The sequence below is a fragment of the Carcharhinus amblyrhynchos genome, chromosome 3 (genome assembly GCF_965287045.1).
Source record: "Carcharhinus amblyrhynchos chromosome 3, sCarAmb.v2.hapA, whole genome shotgun sequence".
Taxonomy (NCBI): Eukaryota; Metazoa; Chordata; class Chondrichthyes; order Carcharhiniformes; family Carcharhinidae; genus Carcharhinus; species Carcharhinus amblyrhynchos.
The window spans coordinates 76,991,748-77,010,085 of NC_137326.1; the positions used below are offsets into that span (position 1 = coordinate 76,991,748).

General features: G+C 43.8%; 1 protein-coding gene across 6 annotated transcripts in view; it reads left to right on the forward strand.

Annotated features, from left to right (window-relative positions):
* Window positions 1–15,034, forward strand: part of yeats2 (YEATS domain containing 2) — a 141,910-nt gene extending 126,876 nt beyond the window's left edge. For all 6 annotated transcript variants that reach the window (XM_080185391.1, XM_080185393.1, XM_080185394.1 and 3 more), the window contains 7 exons: window positions 630–706; window positions 1,945–2,024; window positions 4,017–4,218; window positions 10,703–10,929; window positions 11,155–11,229; window positions 12,719–12,792; window positions 14,496–15,034. In XM_080185391.1, coding sequence (XP_080041517.1) covers window positions 630–706; window positions 1,945–2,024; window positions 4,017–4,218; window positions 10,703–10,929; window positions 11,155–11,229; window positions 12,719–12,792; window positions 14,496–14,613 — 853 coding nt within the window. In that variant the 3' untranslated portion in view covers window positions 14,614–15,034. The remainder of the gene's footprint in view (window positions 1–629; window positions 707–1,944; window positions 2,025–4,016; window positions 4,219–10,702; window positions 10,930–11,154; window positions 11,230–12,718; window positions 12,793–14,495) is intronic.
* The last annotated feature ends 3,304 nt before the right edge of the window (window positions 15,035–18,338 follow it).

Sequence of the window (18,338 nt, forward strand, 5' to 3'; positions counted from 1 at the left end):
GTAAAGAGACTTTAAGACTTAAGGTGTAAAGATTCGCATTCTAATCAGTAATCTGTAAACTATCTGTGCTTTATATGCTCTGTCTGAGGCCAGAACTCTCCATTCACCTGACGAAGGGGCTAACCTGAAAGCTAGTGAGTGTACTATCAAATAAATCGGTTGGACTTAAACCTGGTGTTGTCAGACTTTTTACAACATTGGGTGGCACAGACTATGAAGTCTATCACAGTTGGGCATCTTGCTAGTGCTCAGTGTCTCACTTCATAGACAAAGAGTAATCATTTGAGTGAAGTACTAAACATCAGGCAACCTCATGGAACAGCTGGAGAGAAAGGAGAAAAAAAATAATCAGTTAAAAAGATCCCACTAACTAACTGATTTTAAATTGCTGTACCAGTAGCTCACCTGGAAGATGTTCATTGATGAACCACTGCCCTCTGTGTTACAGCCATCAGGTTAGTGAGATGTCACTGTGTTAAAATAAGTGTTGCTGTAGAAATAGACAACACACTAACAACACCTCTGAAGAGAAAAGGCAAGTTAGTTTTGGCCACACCGAGTATTGGATGTCACTACTTTACTGACACTTACAGATCACTTACCAGCCTCTTATTCCTTACTGTCTTTAGTCTTGAATACATTGAGAATGTACAGCAGCTACTGACTGCCATCCTGAAGAAGTTGCCTCTGATCATTCCCAAGAAAAGTGAGTAAAGCTCTTAGATATTTATTTCCACAGCTTGTTTATTTTAACATTGGATTCAGCAGCCACCGACAAATGGTGACAGCAAATTCTGTGCATTCACATTGAGCAGGTTTTAAATCTGTGCAAAACTATTTCCAGCCGATAACCTGTTGGGATGATGTTGGCTGAATGAAAACTATTGAGCAGGAAACTGAGGAGAAGCTTCCCTGCTCTTCTTAGAAATAGCACTGTGGGATCTTTCACATTCACCTGAAAGGATAGGCAGGGCTTCCTCCAAAAGATGATACCTCTGATAGTGCAGCACTCCCTCAGTATACTACTGAGGTGTCACCCTACTTTAAGTACTCAACTTGAAATGGCTGTTGGTCTTGAAGGATCGCATACAAACCAGATGGGATCGGGAATGTAGTGGCCTCGACTAATAATGCAGAGAACATGAGTTCAAATTCCATTGTTCAGAAATGAAAGGCTATCAGTAAGAGGGACCATGAAACTGTTGGAATGTCATAAGAACCCAACTAGTTCACTAATGTCCTTTAGGGAAGGAAACCTGCCATCTTAACCCTGTTTAATTACGTGACTCCACTCTTACACCAACACAGTTGATTATAAACTGCTTGCTGATATAGCCAACAATTCACTCATTTGTGACAAATTGCTACGCGTATGCACCATGTCAGTTCAAAATAAACTCCTATCATTGGCTTTTCAAGACAACTAGGAATGGGCAGTAAATGACAGCCCAAGAAACTAATCAGTAAAAGAATAGGGAGATCTCCCAGTGTCCTGGCCAATATTCATCCCTCAACATCAAATTAATTGGCCATTTTCCCACTGTCTGGTTGTGGCACTAACTGGCTGCCACATCTGCAGCCATTGTATTTCCTTGGATGTAAAGTGTCTTGGATGTCTCAGGAGCGTGATAAGGGCCGTGTGGCTTCCCTTTGTGTTGTCTCCAAAGTTTGAGCAAAATTGAAAGGTAATCAAAGTGCAGCTGGCCAGATTAACCTGACATTCTTTGACTTCAATTATTTAACTGACCCAATGATTGAATCCAGCACCCTGTTCGCTTTGTTTATTGCTGCCTAGTTGCTTTGGCATGTTATATGCTGAACCTACAATCATGCCGAAGTTCACTTTCCTTTAGGTGTTTCTATGACATCTGTGGTATATCTGTGACACCCTGTGCTGTTTATGTTAGATACATAAAAAATAGATCAATCAACTTTTTCCAATAGGTGAAGACTCCAATCCATTCTGTGCAACATCTCTGGAGCAGTATTACAGCTGGAATATTGGAAAGAGGAGAGCTGCAGAGGTAAGGCCCACTCCCAGTGCTCTTGAACCAAGGTTAATTCTTGGTTCCTTGATTTTGTCTTCATTATGCAGAGCTTAGAGGGTAGAGATGAAGAGGAGAGCAAAATCAGCAGGATTCTCATAGCTGATTGTTATCGACTGGTCCCTCCTGAAAATGTATGTGGGTTTTGTGTAAGGGAAGGAGCAGGCTCCACTGTGATGTATCCTTTGGGCAAATCTCCCACCAATGCTCACTGTTCGGCTGTGAAAAATAACATTGTATGAGGCAGTTGTCACTTGTGTAACTGGACCCAGCAAGAGTAGGAGTTTAAAGGTGGGTTAACCAGTGTTGTGGCCTTTTCCACCTTTGTTCTGAAACTAGCTTTCCCTCTATCTGAGGGAAGCCACAGGTCTTTGCCTCACTGTGTGTCAAAACTGAGATTGACAGCATCACATTATTCGGCAACCTTCAGTTAAAACTCGTATTCGTGCCCAGAATACAAGGTCCTCCTGTGCCAGTGTATGTGTCACAGATACCCTTATACTGGTTGCTGTGTCCCAGGGCCTCATGATACAGGATCACATGCCCCAGTGCCCTGTGATCCACGATCCCATGTCCCCATGATCAAGTGTTCCATGTCCCAATGTCCTGTGATACAGGATCATATATCCCAATGCCAGTGATCCTGTATCACATGTCCCAGTGCACCGTGATACAGGATCCCATGTCCAAGTGCACTGTGATACGGGATCCCATGTCCAAGTGCACTGTGATACGGGATCCCATGTCCCAGTGCACCGTGATACAGGATCCCATGTCTCAATACCCTGTGATAAAGGGCCCAGAGATAGAGGATCCCGCGTCCCGGTGCTCCGTGATAGAGGATCCCGCGTCCCGGTGCTCCGTGATAGAGGATCCCGCGTCCCGGTGCTCCGTGATAGAGGATCCCGCGTCCCGGTGCTCCGTGATAGAGGATCCCGCGTCCCGGTGCTCCGTGATAGAGGATCCCGCGTCCCGGTGCTCCGTGATAGAGGATCCCGCGTCCCGGTGCTCCGTGATAGAGGATCCCGCGTCCCGGTGCTCCGTGATAGAGGATCCCGCGTCCCGGTGCTCCGTGATAGAGGATCCCGCGTCCCGGTGCTCCGTGATAGAGGATCCCGCGTCCCGGTGCTCCGTGATAGAGGATCCCGCGTCCCGGTGCTCCGTGATAGAGGATCCCGCGTCCCGGTGCTCCGTGATAGAGGATCCCGCGTCCCGGTGCTCCCATTGGAACATAAGAACAGGAATATGCCACTTTGTGCCTCAAGCCTGCTCTGTCAGTCAGTTTGATCATGGTCTATCTCTACATCAGCTCCATTTATCTGCCTTTGTTTTATATCCCATTTTACTCTTTTCTAATAAAAATTTATTGATCTTCGTCTTGTAATTAACTCAGCATCCACTGTCTTTTCACAAATCAATTCCAAATTTCTGTTACCAGAAAAGCAAAATACTGCAGATGTTGGAAATCTGAAATAAAGAGTGAATGTACTCAGACTTCCCAATTTAGTTCCTGAATGAAGTATTCTAATTGTAAATTTGTGCCCCTTTGGTCTGGATTCCCACACCTGTAGAAATAGTTCCTGCAGAAAGACCTTATCAAATTCCTTCATCATTTTAAACACCTCATTAAATCAATCATCTCAAAGTTCTAATTTCAGGGAAATACAATTCATATTTATGCAACCTGTCCTCATAGTTTAACATTTTAACCCTGTTTTTATTCTGGTGTGTCAACACAGTGTCTCTAACACCAGTATATCCTTTCTGAGATTCATGTTCAAACTGAAGGTAGTATTCGGGATGGAATCTGACTACGACTCTGTATAACATAAATATAACTTCCACTGCTTTGTAAAGGCGAGTATTCTAATAGGCTTTTTCATGACTTCAGCCCAAGGATGGTTTTACATCTGTCATGCTTCCCCTCCTTTTTAATCCTTATGTTGCCCTGTTCCTCCCTGTCTACCCCAGTGGCAGCGTGCAGTAGCCATAAGGAAGATTCTGCAGGAGGTGATGGAGAAGTGCCCTCGGTTCAGCAACACAGAGGTCATGAAAACCAAGCAGATCATGTACTGGTGCCGTCAGCGAGGGTACACTCCACCTGACCCAGAGACTGCCATCATTGAGGAGGATTCAATGGAAGATATACTGACTCGGATTGACAATGAGCCTGGTGAGCTTTCCATTCAGATCTAAGCATTAGCCTGTTCTGGTTAAGGAAGGAGAAACAACTCAGACCAATCCATTAAAATGTTTACTGAGGCAAGGTGTTCAATTCCCCAGTCACCACAAGTTAAAAATAAGGAAGGTAGAAGTGAGCAGAGAACTCAAGGGTAGCCAGACTCCTTTCCCTGTCTCGTGTGCAATCAAGGCTCCTTCTCCTGCACCCTATACAGTTGAGGCCCCTTCTGCACTCTGTACGTTTGAGGCTTCTGAATGCTATTACTGTCAGTAGAGAAGTAGTGCTTGATAGACGAACGGGCCTGATGGTGGACAAGTCCCCAGGACCAGATGGAATGCATCCCAGTGTTCTGAAGGAAATGGCAGAGATGATAGTGGATGCCTTAGTGATTATTTACCAAAATTCGCTGGATTCCGGGGAAGTGCCGGAAGATTGGAAAACGGCTAATGTTACGCCGCTGTTTAAAAAAGGTAGCAGACAAAAGGCAGGGAAATGTAGGCCGGTTAGTTTAACGTCTGTTGTTGGAAAAATGCTTGAATCCGTCATCAAAGAAGAAATAGCGAGGCACCTGGAAAGGAATGGTTTGATAGAGCAGACGCAGCACGGATTCGTTGTGGGGAAGTCGTGTTTGACGAATTTATTGGATTTCTATGAGAATGTGACTAGTGCAGTCGACAGGGGAACCGGTGGATGTGGTGTTTCTCAATTTTCAAAAGGCGTTTGATAAGGTGCCTCACGAAAGGTTGCTTCAGAAGGTTAGGGTGCATGGAGTTGGGGTAAGGTGTTAGCGTGGATAGAGGATTGGTTGTCTAATAGGAGGCAGAGAGTTGGTATCAATGGGTGCTATTCTGGTTGGCGGTTGGTGACTAGTGGAGTGTCGCAGGGATCGGTGCTGGGGCCTCAGCTATTTACCATTTATATAGATGATCTGGAGGAGGGGGCTGAGTGTAGGGTAACAAAATTTGCTGATGACACAAAGATGAGTGGAAAAGCAAATTGTGCGGAGGGTGTGGAAAGCCTGCAGAGGGATCTGGATAGGCTGAGCGAGTGGGCGAGGACCTGGCAGATGGAGTATAATGTTAGCAAGTGTGAGGTTATCCAATTTGGCAGAAATAATAGTAGGAGGGATTACTATTTAAAGGGCGAAAAGCTGCAGCATGCTATGGTGCAGAGGGACCTGGGGGTCCTTGTGCATGAGTCGCAAAAACCCAGTTTGCAGGTGCAGCAGGTGATCAAGAAGACGAATGGAATGCTGGCCTTTATAGCGAGGGGGATAGAATATAAAAGTAGGGAGGTCTTGCTGCAACTGTACAGGGTACTGGTGAGGCCGTAGCTGGAGTACTGTGTGCAGTTTTGGTCGCCGCATTTGTGCAAGGATATTTTGGCCTTGGAGGAAGTGCAGAGGAGATTCACTAGGCTGATACTGGAGATGAGGGGGTTGGACTATGAAGAGAAACTAAATAGACTGGGTCTGTACTCGTTGGAGTTTAAAAGGTTGAGGGGGGATCTTATAGAGACGTATAAGATAATGAAGGGGATGGATAGGGTAGAGGTAGACAGATTCTTCCTGCTCAGAAAGGATAGCAGGACTAGAGGGCACAGCCTCAAGATAAGGGGCGGTCAGTTGAGAATGGAGTTGAGGAGGAACTTCTTCACTCAAAGGGTGGTGAATCTCTGGAATTCTCTGCTCATTGAAGTGGCGGAGGCTACCTCGCTAAATATATTTAAGTCAGGAGTAGATAGGTTTCTGATAGACAGGGGAATTAAGGGCTATGGGGAGAAAGCGGGAAAGTGGAACTGATCCACTTCAGATCAGCCATGATCTTATTGAATAGCGGGGCAGGCTCGAAGGGCTAGATGGCCTATCCCTGCTCCTATTTCTTATGTTCTTATGTTCTCCTTCTGCACCCTGTACAGTCGAGGCTCCTTCTCTGACACCCTGTACAGTTGAGGCTCCTCCAGCATCCTGTACAACTGGGGCTCCTTCTCTTATACTTGTGTGGAGTTGTGGTCTTCTCAGTAAGTTGCCATAAAGGTAAAATAACTGCAGCCTTGTCTGTCTCTGGGATGTTTTCAGTCGTCAGTGCAATCTAATTTCTGATTTCTGTCTCCTCTTCCTGTATCCCTTTCGGATTGAGTTCCAGAAACAGGGCAAGCTGGGTTAATCATTTTAAGATTTTATATATATTGATACATATTTAAATATGTATATTTTATACATATTAATCAGGATCTACAATTTTTCATTGGCAATTACTTGACAGCCACAATAACAGAAGTGCAATGTTCCTTGAAGACAGTATCCCAGTAGACGTTCTATTTATAGCTTATCAGCACAATATGTAAACTATATGCTTTCAAAGGGCACATCTCAGTGTCCTTGTCCTATTTAGCAGTATATCATCCCAGTATTAAATCACTGAGATAAAGTTAGATCAATATTTAAAAGACATCAGGGAAAACTAACAACATACCGATTTGGAAATAGGGATGATCTAGCTTTATAATCCAATCTAAATTTACTTCGTGAAAGACAGTCAGTTAGAAACATTCCTGTTTATATTGTTCATAGAGATTTACTAATTTGACATCGAAACATAAAAGCTAGGAGCAGCAGTAGGCCATTCGGCCCACCAAGTCTGCTCCACCATTCGATATAATCATGGCCAATCCTCGATCTCAATGTCACATTCCTGCTTTCTCCCATACCCCTTGATACCATCAAAATCTTAAAAATTATTCATTTCTTTCAGTGACTTGTCCTCCACAACCTAGAGAATTCCACAGGTTCACCACTCTCTGAATGAAGTATATTTTCCTCATCCCAATCTTAAATGACATTCTTTAGAAACTCATGGGTATATTTAAAATCATTAGTGCTGCTTAGAAACACTTGGTGCTCAACTTGACCCTTCACGTCTAGGGGAAATAGAGCTGGAGGTGGGGTTGGGGGGGTGGGGGCAGTTGGTTCTTTTAAATTGCACTTTTGATTTAACTCCATGTTTCCACAGGCCATCATTTGAAATGTTAGCTGTAGTCAGGTGGTCAAGGGATGCACATTGGTGTCTTATTACATCCATGGGGTACCAATTACATTTTAACTGAGCCCTGAGTGGAGAAGCTGATGGGGCTTAATTACCAGTCTCAAAGCAGTTCTACTACTGACCTGGAGACTGAAGAGGCCAAGGTAGGTGAAAAACTGCCTGTTGTGGCGTTAAAGAGGAGCATAAGTGTTTCTGCAGACTCCAATGCGCACACTCTTCCTTTGCCTCCCATAAGGCTCTCTTGAAACCCTCGCCCATGACTTAACCTCACACCAACAGGCCTTCCATTGATGTTGATCAAGTGGCCCCTGTCTGCTTGAACTGCTACTCGTGTCCACCAGCCAGCCGCTGTTCTCTGCTCTTGTAGGTAGCATAGGACCAAGAGAAAGCCCTTTAGTCCCTTGAGCCCATTCAGTGAGATCTAACTCCACATACTCACCTTTGCCCCACATCTCTTAATACCTCTAGTTAACAGAAATTTATTGATTAACAAATGGGTCAGCATCAGTTGCAATTTTCAGAACAGTTCCAAACTTTTGCTATCCTTGGTGTGAAGAATTCTTTCCTCTGGAAGGTCTGGCTCTACTTATTAGGCTGAGCCGAGTCCAAGGCTTGCTAACCAGCAGTAATAGTTTCTCTCTGTACACCTATGTGTTCCCCTTGTATCTTGAAAGATGAAATCACCCCACTACCATGTAAATTTCAGGAAGTACAAAATTACTTTGTGTACCTTGGAGTCCAGGAATGATTCGAGTAAATGATGTTGCACTCCCTTCAAGGTAGGATATAGGATATCAATCCTAACGTATGTCCAGAACTGAATGCAATACTTTGGCTCTGGGCTAACCTTGGTTTTGTGTAACTGCAGCCTGACTTTTAATCACCTGAATTCTAGTCTTCTTGCTATTAAGACCAGTGTTTATTGATGATTCTATGTACCTGTGACATTTTACTAATCTGCGTCCATTGGCCCAGAGATTTCTTTGGACTCCAAGAAGTCGAAGTTGATTCAATAGTAACTTTCAGATGTCTCTAGCTTTTCACTATTTAGAAAGTACCCTGTTCTACTTAGAAAGTATAGCGGAGGTGATAGTGGATGCCTTGGTGGTTATTTTCCAGACGTCGCTGGATTCCGGGGAAGTGCCGGAAGATTGGAAAACGGCTAATGTTACGCCGTTGTTTAAGAAGGGTGGCAGGCAAAAGGCGGGGAATTATAGGCCGGTTAGTTTAACGTCTGTTGTTGGTAAAATGTTAGAATCCGTCATCAAGGAGGAAATAGCGAGGCATCTTGAGGGGAATTGCTTGATAGAGCAGACGCAGCACGGTTTCGTTAAGGGGAAGTCGTGTCTGACAAATTTATTGGAGTTCTATGGGGATGTGTCTATGGCGGTGGCTAGAGGAGAGCTGGTGGATGTGGTCTTTCTTGATTTTCAGAAGGCGTTTGACAAGGTACCTCACAAGAGGTTATTGCAGAAGGTAAGGGGGCATGGAGTTGGGGGTAGGGTGTTAGCGTGGATAGAGGACTGATTGTCAAATAGGAGACAGAGAGTGGGGGTTAATGGGTGCTATTCGGATTGGCGGTTGGTGACTAGTGGAGTGCCCCAGGGGTCGGTGCTGGGGCCTCAGCTATTTACCATTTATATAGATGATCTGGAGGAGTGAACCGAGTGTATGGTGTCGAAATTTGCTGATGACACCAAGATTGGTGGAACGGCAAATTGCACGGAGGGTGTGGAGAGTCTGCAGAAGGATCTAGATAGGCTGGGCGAATGGGCCAGGAACTGGCAAATGGAATTCAATGTTGGCAAGTGCGAGGTGGTCCACTTTGGTAGGAATAATGGTAGGAAGGACTATTACTTACGTGGCGAAAAACTGCAGCAGGCGCCGGTGCAGAGGGACCTCAGGGTCCTTGTGCGTGAGTTGCAAAAACCCAGCCTGCAGGTGCAGCAGGTGGTCAGAGAGGCTAATGGGATGCTGGCCTTCATAGCGAGGGGGATTGAATATAAAAGTAGGGACGTCTTGCTGCAGCTGTATAGGGCATTGGTGAGGCCGCAGCTGGAGTACTGTGTGCAGTTTTGGTCGCCGCACTTATGCAAGGATATTTTGGCCTTGGAGGGAGTGCAGAGGAGGTTTACTAGGCTGATACCGGAGTTGAGGGGGTTGAGCTATGAGGAGAGGCTGAATAAACTAGGCTTGTACTCGTTAGAGTTTAGAAGAATGAGGAGAGATCTCATTGAGACGTATAAGATGATGAATGGGATGGATAGGATAGAGGTGAAGAGACTCTTCCCGCTCAGAAAGGACAGTAGGACTAGGGGGCACAGCCTCATGATAAAGGGGGGGGCGGTTTAGAACAGAGTTGAGGAGGAACTTCTTCACTCAAAGGGTGGTGAATCTCTGGAATTCTCTGCCCATTGAAGTGGTGGAGGCTGCCTCGCTAAATATTTTTAAGACGTGGGTTGATGGGTTTTTGATAAGCGAGGGGATTAAGGGTTATGGGGAGAGGGCGGGAATGTGGAACTGAGCCACGACAGATCAGCCATGATCTTATTGAATGGCGGGGCAGGCTCGAAGGGCTAGATGGCCTACTCCTGCTCCTATTTCTTATGTTCTTATGTTCTTATGTTAAGTATCCAGTTCTGTTCTTTTTAGATCCAAAGTGGATGACCTCAGATTTTCTTGCATTGAAATTCATTTGCCAGTGTATTGTCCATTCTCTTAATCTGTCAATACCCCTTTGTAATGTTATGCTACCATCTATACGGCTTACAATGCTGCCTATCTTTGTGTCATCATCAAGCTTGAGTATGTGACACATCTAAGTCATGAATAGATTCTGTGAATAGCATGCAGAGGAGGTCTGCAAGTTAAAGTACCCTGGCCACAGGGTAGACCAATGTATGCAGTTTATGTTTGCACACAAACTGATATATTCATTATTAATCCTTACTAATACTTGCTTATTTTTGGATATACTTGTGTATTCTTGAGGCAATTTATATATTCGTGGATGAAAAGAGAGAGTGCTGGGGAAATTCAACAATCCTGGCAGCATCTGTGAAGGAAAACAGAGTTATTGTTTTTAGTTCATATGCTGGATTATATGCTTTCTTATCTACAAACCCCTAGAATTATTTTCCAATTCTTCCCATTATTTACAATTTCTTTTATTATTTAGACCTTTTTTCTTGTACTTGCAAGCTATCTTGAGTTACTTATTAAAATCTGAAGTTATTTACAGATTCTTCATTCACAAACTGTTGGGTGTTTAGATATGCATGCTGCTATTCTATTTACAAACTCTCACCAATATTTAGAAATTTGCCATTAAAATAATCTTTTAGGATAATTTTAATAATCTATAATTCACCAATGCTTGGGATTATTTAGAAGTTTGCCATTACTTACCAGTTTTTGGCATTGTTTTTCAGAATGCCCCTCCACATACAGTGGGGCTGCTGAGCTCTGTCAGAGGCTTATGGAGGTGGAGGCCATTTTGAAAACTGAGCCTGAGAGTGATGAAGAGGTTGACATCATTAACACAGTTGAGCCTTCTAAAGTGAAAGTCAAGAAAGAGCAGGAGGAGGAGGATGAAGAGGTCAAATTCTACATGGGCCTGATGCCAGCCATGGAGTATGCCAGAGATGCAGCACAGCAGGTAACCATAAAAGGCTAAGACACAGCCAGAAAGCCAACTTGCAACCAGTGCCTATCTGTGTGTGTGTGTGTGTGTGTGTGTGTTTTGTGTGTCTGGCTCCCTGTTTCCATAGCGCATGTGTGAGCGCGAGCTGTTCTTTTATGGTGGCTTAATCTCTCCACATTGACTGCTCTTCTTTGTGCTAGTATAATTTTTCGACATTGGCTGCTGTCTGCCCCTCTGTAGATTGGTGTTACAATCGAACCCCTGGAAGTGGAGAGTCGTGTCTATGCGCCGGTGATTGAAGACATGATAATAAAGGTAAGGTCAAGAGGCCTTGTCAAGTAACAGTGAGTCATTTGGAGTGGCAGTCAGTGGATTGCTGTAACTGACAATGGGTCACTTGAATAACGATGAGATACCACTAGTAACAGTGAGACTCTGTGAATGACGGTGAGATGCTATCATGATTAGTGAGTGGTTGTGAAAAACAGTGGCTCCTTACAAGTAACATTAAAATGCTGTAAGTAACGATGGGTTGCGTCGTGTAACGGTGAGATGCTGCAAGTAAAGGTGAGTCGTTCTGAGTTACGATATTTTGAGTGACAATAAGTCACTCCAAATCATTCAGAATATTCTGAGGAGTAGGTTTCACTCGAAACAATGAGGAGAGATGGTGGGGTAATTGTAATGTCACTAAACTAGTAACCTAAAGACACAGATTAATGCCCAGGAGACATGGGTTCAACTCCCTCCACATCAGCTGGTGGAATTTAAATTCTGTTAATAAAATCTGGAATTTAAAGGCAGTCATTGTCATAAAAACCCATCTAGTTCACCATTGTCCTTTAGAAAAGGAAATCTGCCATCCTTAGCCGTTCTGGCCTACGTGCAGCTCCAGACCCAGAGAAATGTGGCTAACTTTTTATTCAGCCCTCTGAAATGGCTGAATGAGCCACTCAGGTCAAGGGCAATTAGGAATGGGCAACAAATGCTGGCTTTGCCAGTGACACTCATATCCCATGAAAGAATAAAGAAAAAAACAGCTTGTGCCAGCTCTGAGTAACAGTGGGTCATTCCAAAAAGCTTCTAACCCGATATCTTCTGGCATTGCCTATGATTCCTAATCTCCAACCTATCCCTGGGAAGTTCATTCTCTGGTGTGTAAATCGCCTGGTGGAGCCTGCAGCCTTCTGTGAGTTAATATGCTGACATGATTCCTTTTTTAAAATGTATTCATTCTTGGGATATGTGTGCCACTGACTAGCACAGCATTTGTTGCCTATCCCTAGTTGCCCTTGAGCTGCCTTCTTGGGCCGAAACAGTCCATGAGGTGTGGGTGCACCCACCGAGCTGTTAGGAAGTTCTAGGATTTTGACTCAGCAACAGAGAATAATATGTTTCCAAGTCAGGATGGTTTTGTGTGGCTTGGAGGGGAAGTAGTCTGATTATTGCTGAGTTATCGAGTTATTTATGATACTCAAGGGGATTTGGTCCTTTGACTCTATGCCAGCTTTCCGTGGAGTAATCTTGTCAATCCCATTGTCCCACTTGTTCCCCTTTCCTTCAAGTCCCTATCCAATTTTAAATTCATTCTTGGGCTGTGGGCACTGGTGGCTAGGCCAGCATTCAATGCCCAACCTTAATTGCCCTTGAGAAGGTTGAGGTGAGCTGCCTTTTTGAACTGCTGTAGGCGCACCCACAGTAATGTTAGTGAGGAAGTTCCAGGATTTTGACCCAGTGACAGTGAAGGCACAATGATGTAGTTCCAAGTCAGGGTGATTCTGATTGCTCTCTTCTTTTTCTTTAGGCTGCTGAACTGTTTGTAAGTGACATCCTCCGAGAGTCTTTGGAAATTGCACACCAGAGCACTCCCCACAACAGGTAATTTGTATTCCTCTTTCTAATCAACTTGGGGTCTGATAACCACTATCAAGGATAGGAGTGAGAGGTGAGCAGAACTCAGTGCATGGTGGAATGCAGGCAAACAGAGTTTGGATGAGCTGATGTTTAGACAGGCTAGAAAATGGGGTAAGCAGTTGGAATAGTAGACTCTGAGCCTGGAGCTCCTTGCACCCCAGTGTAAATTTTGGGTGCAGGTCTGACTGTGTTTAGCCAGCTCATCTGACTTTAACTTTTTGTGCGGTGACCCTTTAGTTAGTATGAGGCAGGACTTTCTTTTGCCTTCAGATGCGTGTTGGACCTCATACAGGTACCAGCCAGTCGTAGGCTGACAGCGCACACGGGCAGTGCCAAGCAGGAGCAGTGGCCACTGCTGGAGCTGCAGGTTGGGCAGGTGATGGAGTTTAGCAATAGACCTGGACTTTCTGATAAGTCCCAGATCTTGCTGGGATCAGATTGATGGATCCTGGTGAGGGGGGTCGGTGGAAGGGGGAGCGGAACGGAATTATCCTCTTTCGTGCCTTAATTCGGCCCCGGGTAGGCAATCCACCTGATGCCTCCCTGGCCTTCCAGAAAATCATGGAGAGGCTGGATGGATTGAAGACCACTGAAGGCTTGGGGCCCTCATTCACAGGTCCACCCACCTGTTCTCCTGCCCACACGTGACCTTCAGCTCATGGATGCATGTTTTAAGCAGCAGATAGTCAAAAGTTAGAGCAGAGATGGTAATGTTTTTGAGGTTAGAGTGTTGGTCTTTTTGTGTTGGTAATTCCATCTTGGGGTTGAAGAAGACATATCGGATTCAGCCTGAGACAACGGCCAGGTGGAGTTTAGTGTTAGTGATCAGTGCACTAAGTTTGTAGCTGGAGCTGAGGACAAGTTTGATCTGTCCAATGTTCAATCCAAAACAATTGTGGCTCGTCCTTGACTGGATAATTGGAAAACAACATCAGACAAAGTGGTAGTGAGGCACAGAAAAGGTAGAATTATGTGTCGTCGGTGTATGTATGAAAATTGTTCCTGTGTTTGCCCTTGTGTTGCCAGAGGGCAGCATTTGGATGATGATAACTGGATAGCAAAGGAGAAACGTTAGAGGGGGACAGTTTGAAAGTTGCAGAACAGTCAAGGATGGGTAATGCACCACAATCCTAGAGGAAGGATGTTAGTGACAGTATTCAATGCCAGCCTGCACATTATGTGTTGATAGATGTTAATCCAGTTCTAATCCAATTCCCTAGGTTCTTTTGCAGCATCATATACTTATTTGGAAATAAATGATTTCCATAGGGAACATTCCTAATGTGTGTTGGGTTACTGATTGTGAATCGATAGGACAATCAGAGCATGACAAAATCAAGAATGATGGAGGATCTCCCATTGAGCCAGTTGCCAAATGAGGCAGGGGAGACATGAGAATTTTCTTTTACACAATGAGTTATCATGATCTGAATTCATTGCTTGTCAGGCTAGTGGAAGCAGACTCGATAAGAACTTCCAAAAGACAATTGGGTAAATATTTGAAAAGGAAAAAAAATGGCAGAGCCAAAGAGAAGGAGAGGAGTGAGCTAATTGGATCATCCCTTCACAGAGCTGGCATAGACAAGATAGGCTGAATGGACTGCTTCTGTGCTATATTATCCTATCTTCAATGTGTAAATATTGAAGCTTCTGTTTCCTTAATTCAGAGTACCCAAAGAGTTGAGTGTAATCAACGTACACCAAGCCATCTGCAACATTTCCATCTGTGACTTCCTCACCAACAAGTACATGGGCATGCTGGCAACGGAACAGACTCCCCAGTAAGAACTATGAAAGCCTTCACACTCCTCCCATCCTTTGCGTCCAGACAGGGACCCAGGAAAATCCAAGCCAGCTGTTGTCTCTGCATCTGAGGGTGACGCTGTGCCTGTGCAGATTGCATCGCTGGCACTCGTCTGGGGCCACAGAAGCTACCAGCACTAGTGCTGCTGATCGGAGTGGATGTGACAAATAATTTTGTGGCTGATCAAGCAACTGTATATAGATTTGAAGGGCAATACCACACGTGACATATCTTTCAGTGTCAATGATTTGTGCACGAGGAGGAAACTGGATCAATGATATTCTTACACTGTGATGTACAATTCAAGAGGACTTAAATAGCAATCATCCTCCCTTTAATCTGAGCAGTCACATCTCTGGACCAAATAATGGCATCCAATTAATAAAGCAGCTTGTTATTTTATGAGAATTGTTTTTAAAAAATGTTTGAAATTCCACACAAGGTTTCACGCTTTTTACGAAAAAAGACCATTCAGCCTGTCAATGGCAAGAGGCTCGAGAATATTATGGCTTCATCTCTGCAATCTCCCACCTGCATGCTCTTGAGTGTCTGCCTTAAGTGAGGGAAGTAAAACAAAGCCCAGGTTCTCCCTGCAGCAAGTGACCTGTGTGCTGCCCTTACACAGTTAGCTTAACAGTACCACCAACACTTAAAACAGGTCACCATCACCACTCCCTTTCTCATTCTTGACACTTGAGAAGTATGTCACAGGGGCAAAGATGCCTTGAAGATCTATCTCATTTTCAAAGCCGCAGACGTTTGTATAGTTAACTGAGCTGTCAAATGGGGAGCTTGGCTTCACTTCAGACCCTCACTCTCTGGCCGACAGTCATTACATTTGCCTTTAGGGCTGTTGGTTTTGACTTGATTAGAGAGATGCATTGTGCAGTTCTGACAGTTTGCTTAAATAGCAAGATAGATTCTAATGCCCGTGTACTGGGAAGGTTAAAACTATTGCTGGGTAAGAATGCGGTGGATTTGGTCTTGCTAGAACAATGATGTGTTTATCCTATCCCTTTTCTCCACGTTCCTGAACCCACAGGCAACGAGTTAAAAATACAATGAAATAAAATTGACTTGAATCAAAAAAAACCCTGAGTTTTGCCCATTTGCTGGTTACAAAGACTACCTTTGATAGCGTAACAACAAGGCTCCTGTTTAATTACTTGTCCTTTATATAGGTGCCTGCTGTACATGCTCTGCAATAATTCAGCCATAATATTTTGAACGTGTGATTCTTTTTGTAGTTGAGGGTTTCAAGATGTCTCTCCCCAGGACATCAAATTAAAAAAATTAAGGATGCTGTAAATTTAAGTGAGAAACACAAAATGCTGCAAACATGTGTTTGTCTTATCAGTTTCCAAAAGAGAATAATCTGGATGTTCCCTTCATCAGAACCAGTTAGTTATGACTAGTTATCTCTCTGCGGAGGCGACTGATTTTCTGATTTATTATCCCCGAATAATATTTCGTCATGTTGAGAATGTTAGTTTGCTTATAACTTTGCAGACTGTTAAATCACAGGGTGACACGGTGTCACAGCACTGCTGCCTTACGTCGCCTGGGACCCGGATTCGATTCCCATGTTGGATGAAAGTCTGTGCAGAGTCTGCATGGGTTTCCTCCAGGTGGTCCGGTTTCCTCCCACAGTCCAAAGATGTACGGGTTAGGTAGGTTGGCCACACTAAATTGTCCCTTAGTGTCAGGGGGACTGGCTAGGCTAAATGCATGGAGTTGTGGGAATAAGGCCGGGGTGGGTTTGTGGTCAATGCAGGCTTAATGAGCCGAATGGCCTCCTTCTGCACTGTAGGTTTCTATTACTAAAATACTTACTTAAGAGCAACATTGGAGTCATTTGAGATGATTCCCAGCTGCTTAATGGATTCATTGCAGCCCAGTGTCTTGCTGAGCTGCTAACTTTGAGGTTGTTAATTTATACAGGTGCAGGACCTCTGACAAAGGGATTGAAACTGGATTGTAATCTTCTAAACTCAGAACCATTGCAGATGGCAACTATCAGCCAAAACAGAAAGGGCAATGAACAGGCTTTCATTATACACAGCAGCAGTAAGAGATGGATTAAGGTGAGCCCTTAGATAAGTTTTAGATAAGAAGAAAGATTAATGAAACTGGTGCCCTTGCCATTAAACAGAGAGGGTAAGGAGATCCAAGAGAGGTATTCAGAATTAAATTTAAGATCATCACCACAAGAATAGTGGGTGAGGTTTGGCTGATTTGTATTCAAATAGCACCTTTTACAACCTCAGTACATCACGATGCATTGTATTACCAATGAAGTACTGTTTCATATTTAGCCACTGTTGTAATGAAGAAAATGTATCAGCCAATTAGTGCATAGTAAGCTTCCACAAAGAGCAGAGTAAATTAACAGATATTTATGTTTTTAATTGTGTTGGTTGAAGGATAAATATTGCCCTGGACATTGAGAATAATGTCCCTGCTGGTCTTCAAAATAATGCCATAAGACCCTAGAGAAAAGTCATCAATTTAGCACCTCATTTGAAAAGCACCCCCTCTGACAATGTAGCATTTCCTCAATACTGCACTAAAATGTCAGCCTAAAATATGTGCTTAAATCTTTGTCGTAGGGCTTAAACCTACCTCATTGTGCCTCAAAGTTGAGCAAAGCTGACACTGCATCATATTTAGTGACTGGCAAACTGGCAGATTTTCACACAGTTGCCCGAGGCGCAGATCAGGGATTGGGTCACCTTCTTATTGCGACCCGTTGGCTATTCTCATGTCAGTTATATACGTTGCTGTTGACAGCTGATGCACACTGTCAATATAATCCCCTTATCTTTTGATTAACAAATCAATAATGAAATAATTAGAATGTGTCAAAAGATAACTCTTGCATAGAAATGTCACTTGCTGTCTGTATTTTCTACATTACAACATTACTATACTTTAAAAGTAGTTCATTGACTTTAAAGCATCTTGGAACAGCCTAAGGTTGCAAAAGCTTATATATAACTGCAAGTCCTTTTCTTTTTATTCTACAGGATAGATAGTAATCTCTTTCCACATCTCCCATAAACTTTGTTTTCAAGCTAGAGGAAGTTATGGGCCTGGCCTCACATTCCCAACTGTAAAGCCCACAGTTGAAGGAAGTACTGTTGAGCAATATGGATACTGTGTCAAAGCTGAAATTCTCCAGAGCCACAATTTCTGTGAGCACGGCAACGTGCTGAAGAGCGAGAGGTTAAATCAGAGTGAAATTAATTCTATAGTGTCAGGAGCGGAGGAAAGTCTTTCAGTTCACCAATCCATCTATGATTATCATGGACTCTCCTCCTCAGTCATCAATTTCCAGGGTTTCTTCTGCCTTCCTGTTATCATCGCCCCACCACCACCAGGTAGACATCAGCAGTGGTTGCTCAGTAAGCTATCAATTCCCTCCCTGTTCCTGAAAATGTTGACACCAATGACCTTCTTGCTTGCTCATGCAGAATGGTAGAATGAAGCTCTCTCTAAAGGGGGACTACAACAAGTTGTACAGGAGTATGGGAGCTTTGCTGCCATAATGCTAATGCTGAGTTTCCCTCTCCAACACCACACTTTTTTCTTCAAAGTAACACTGAATTTCCTGCCTGCAAAGCAACACTGAGTTTTTCCTCTGATAAAATAATAAGACATACTTTCTATGAATATTGCTTAAGGCCAACTATTCACTATGTGACTT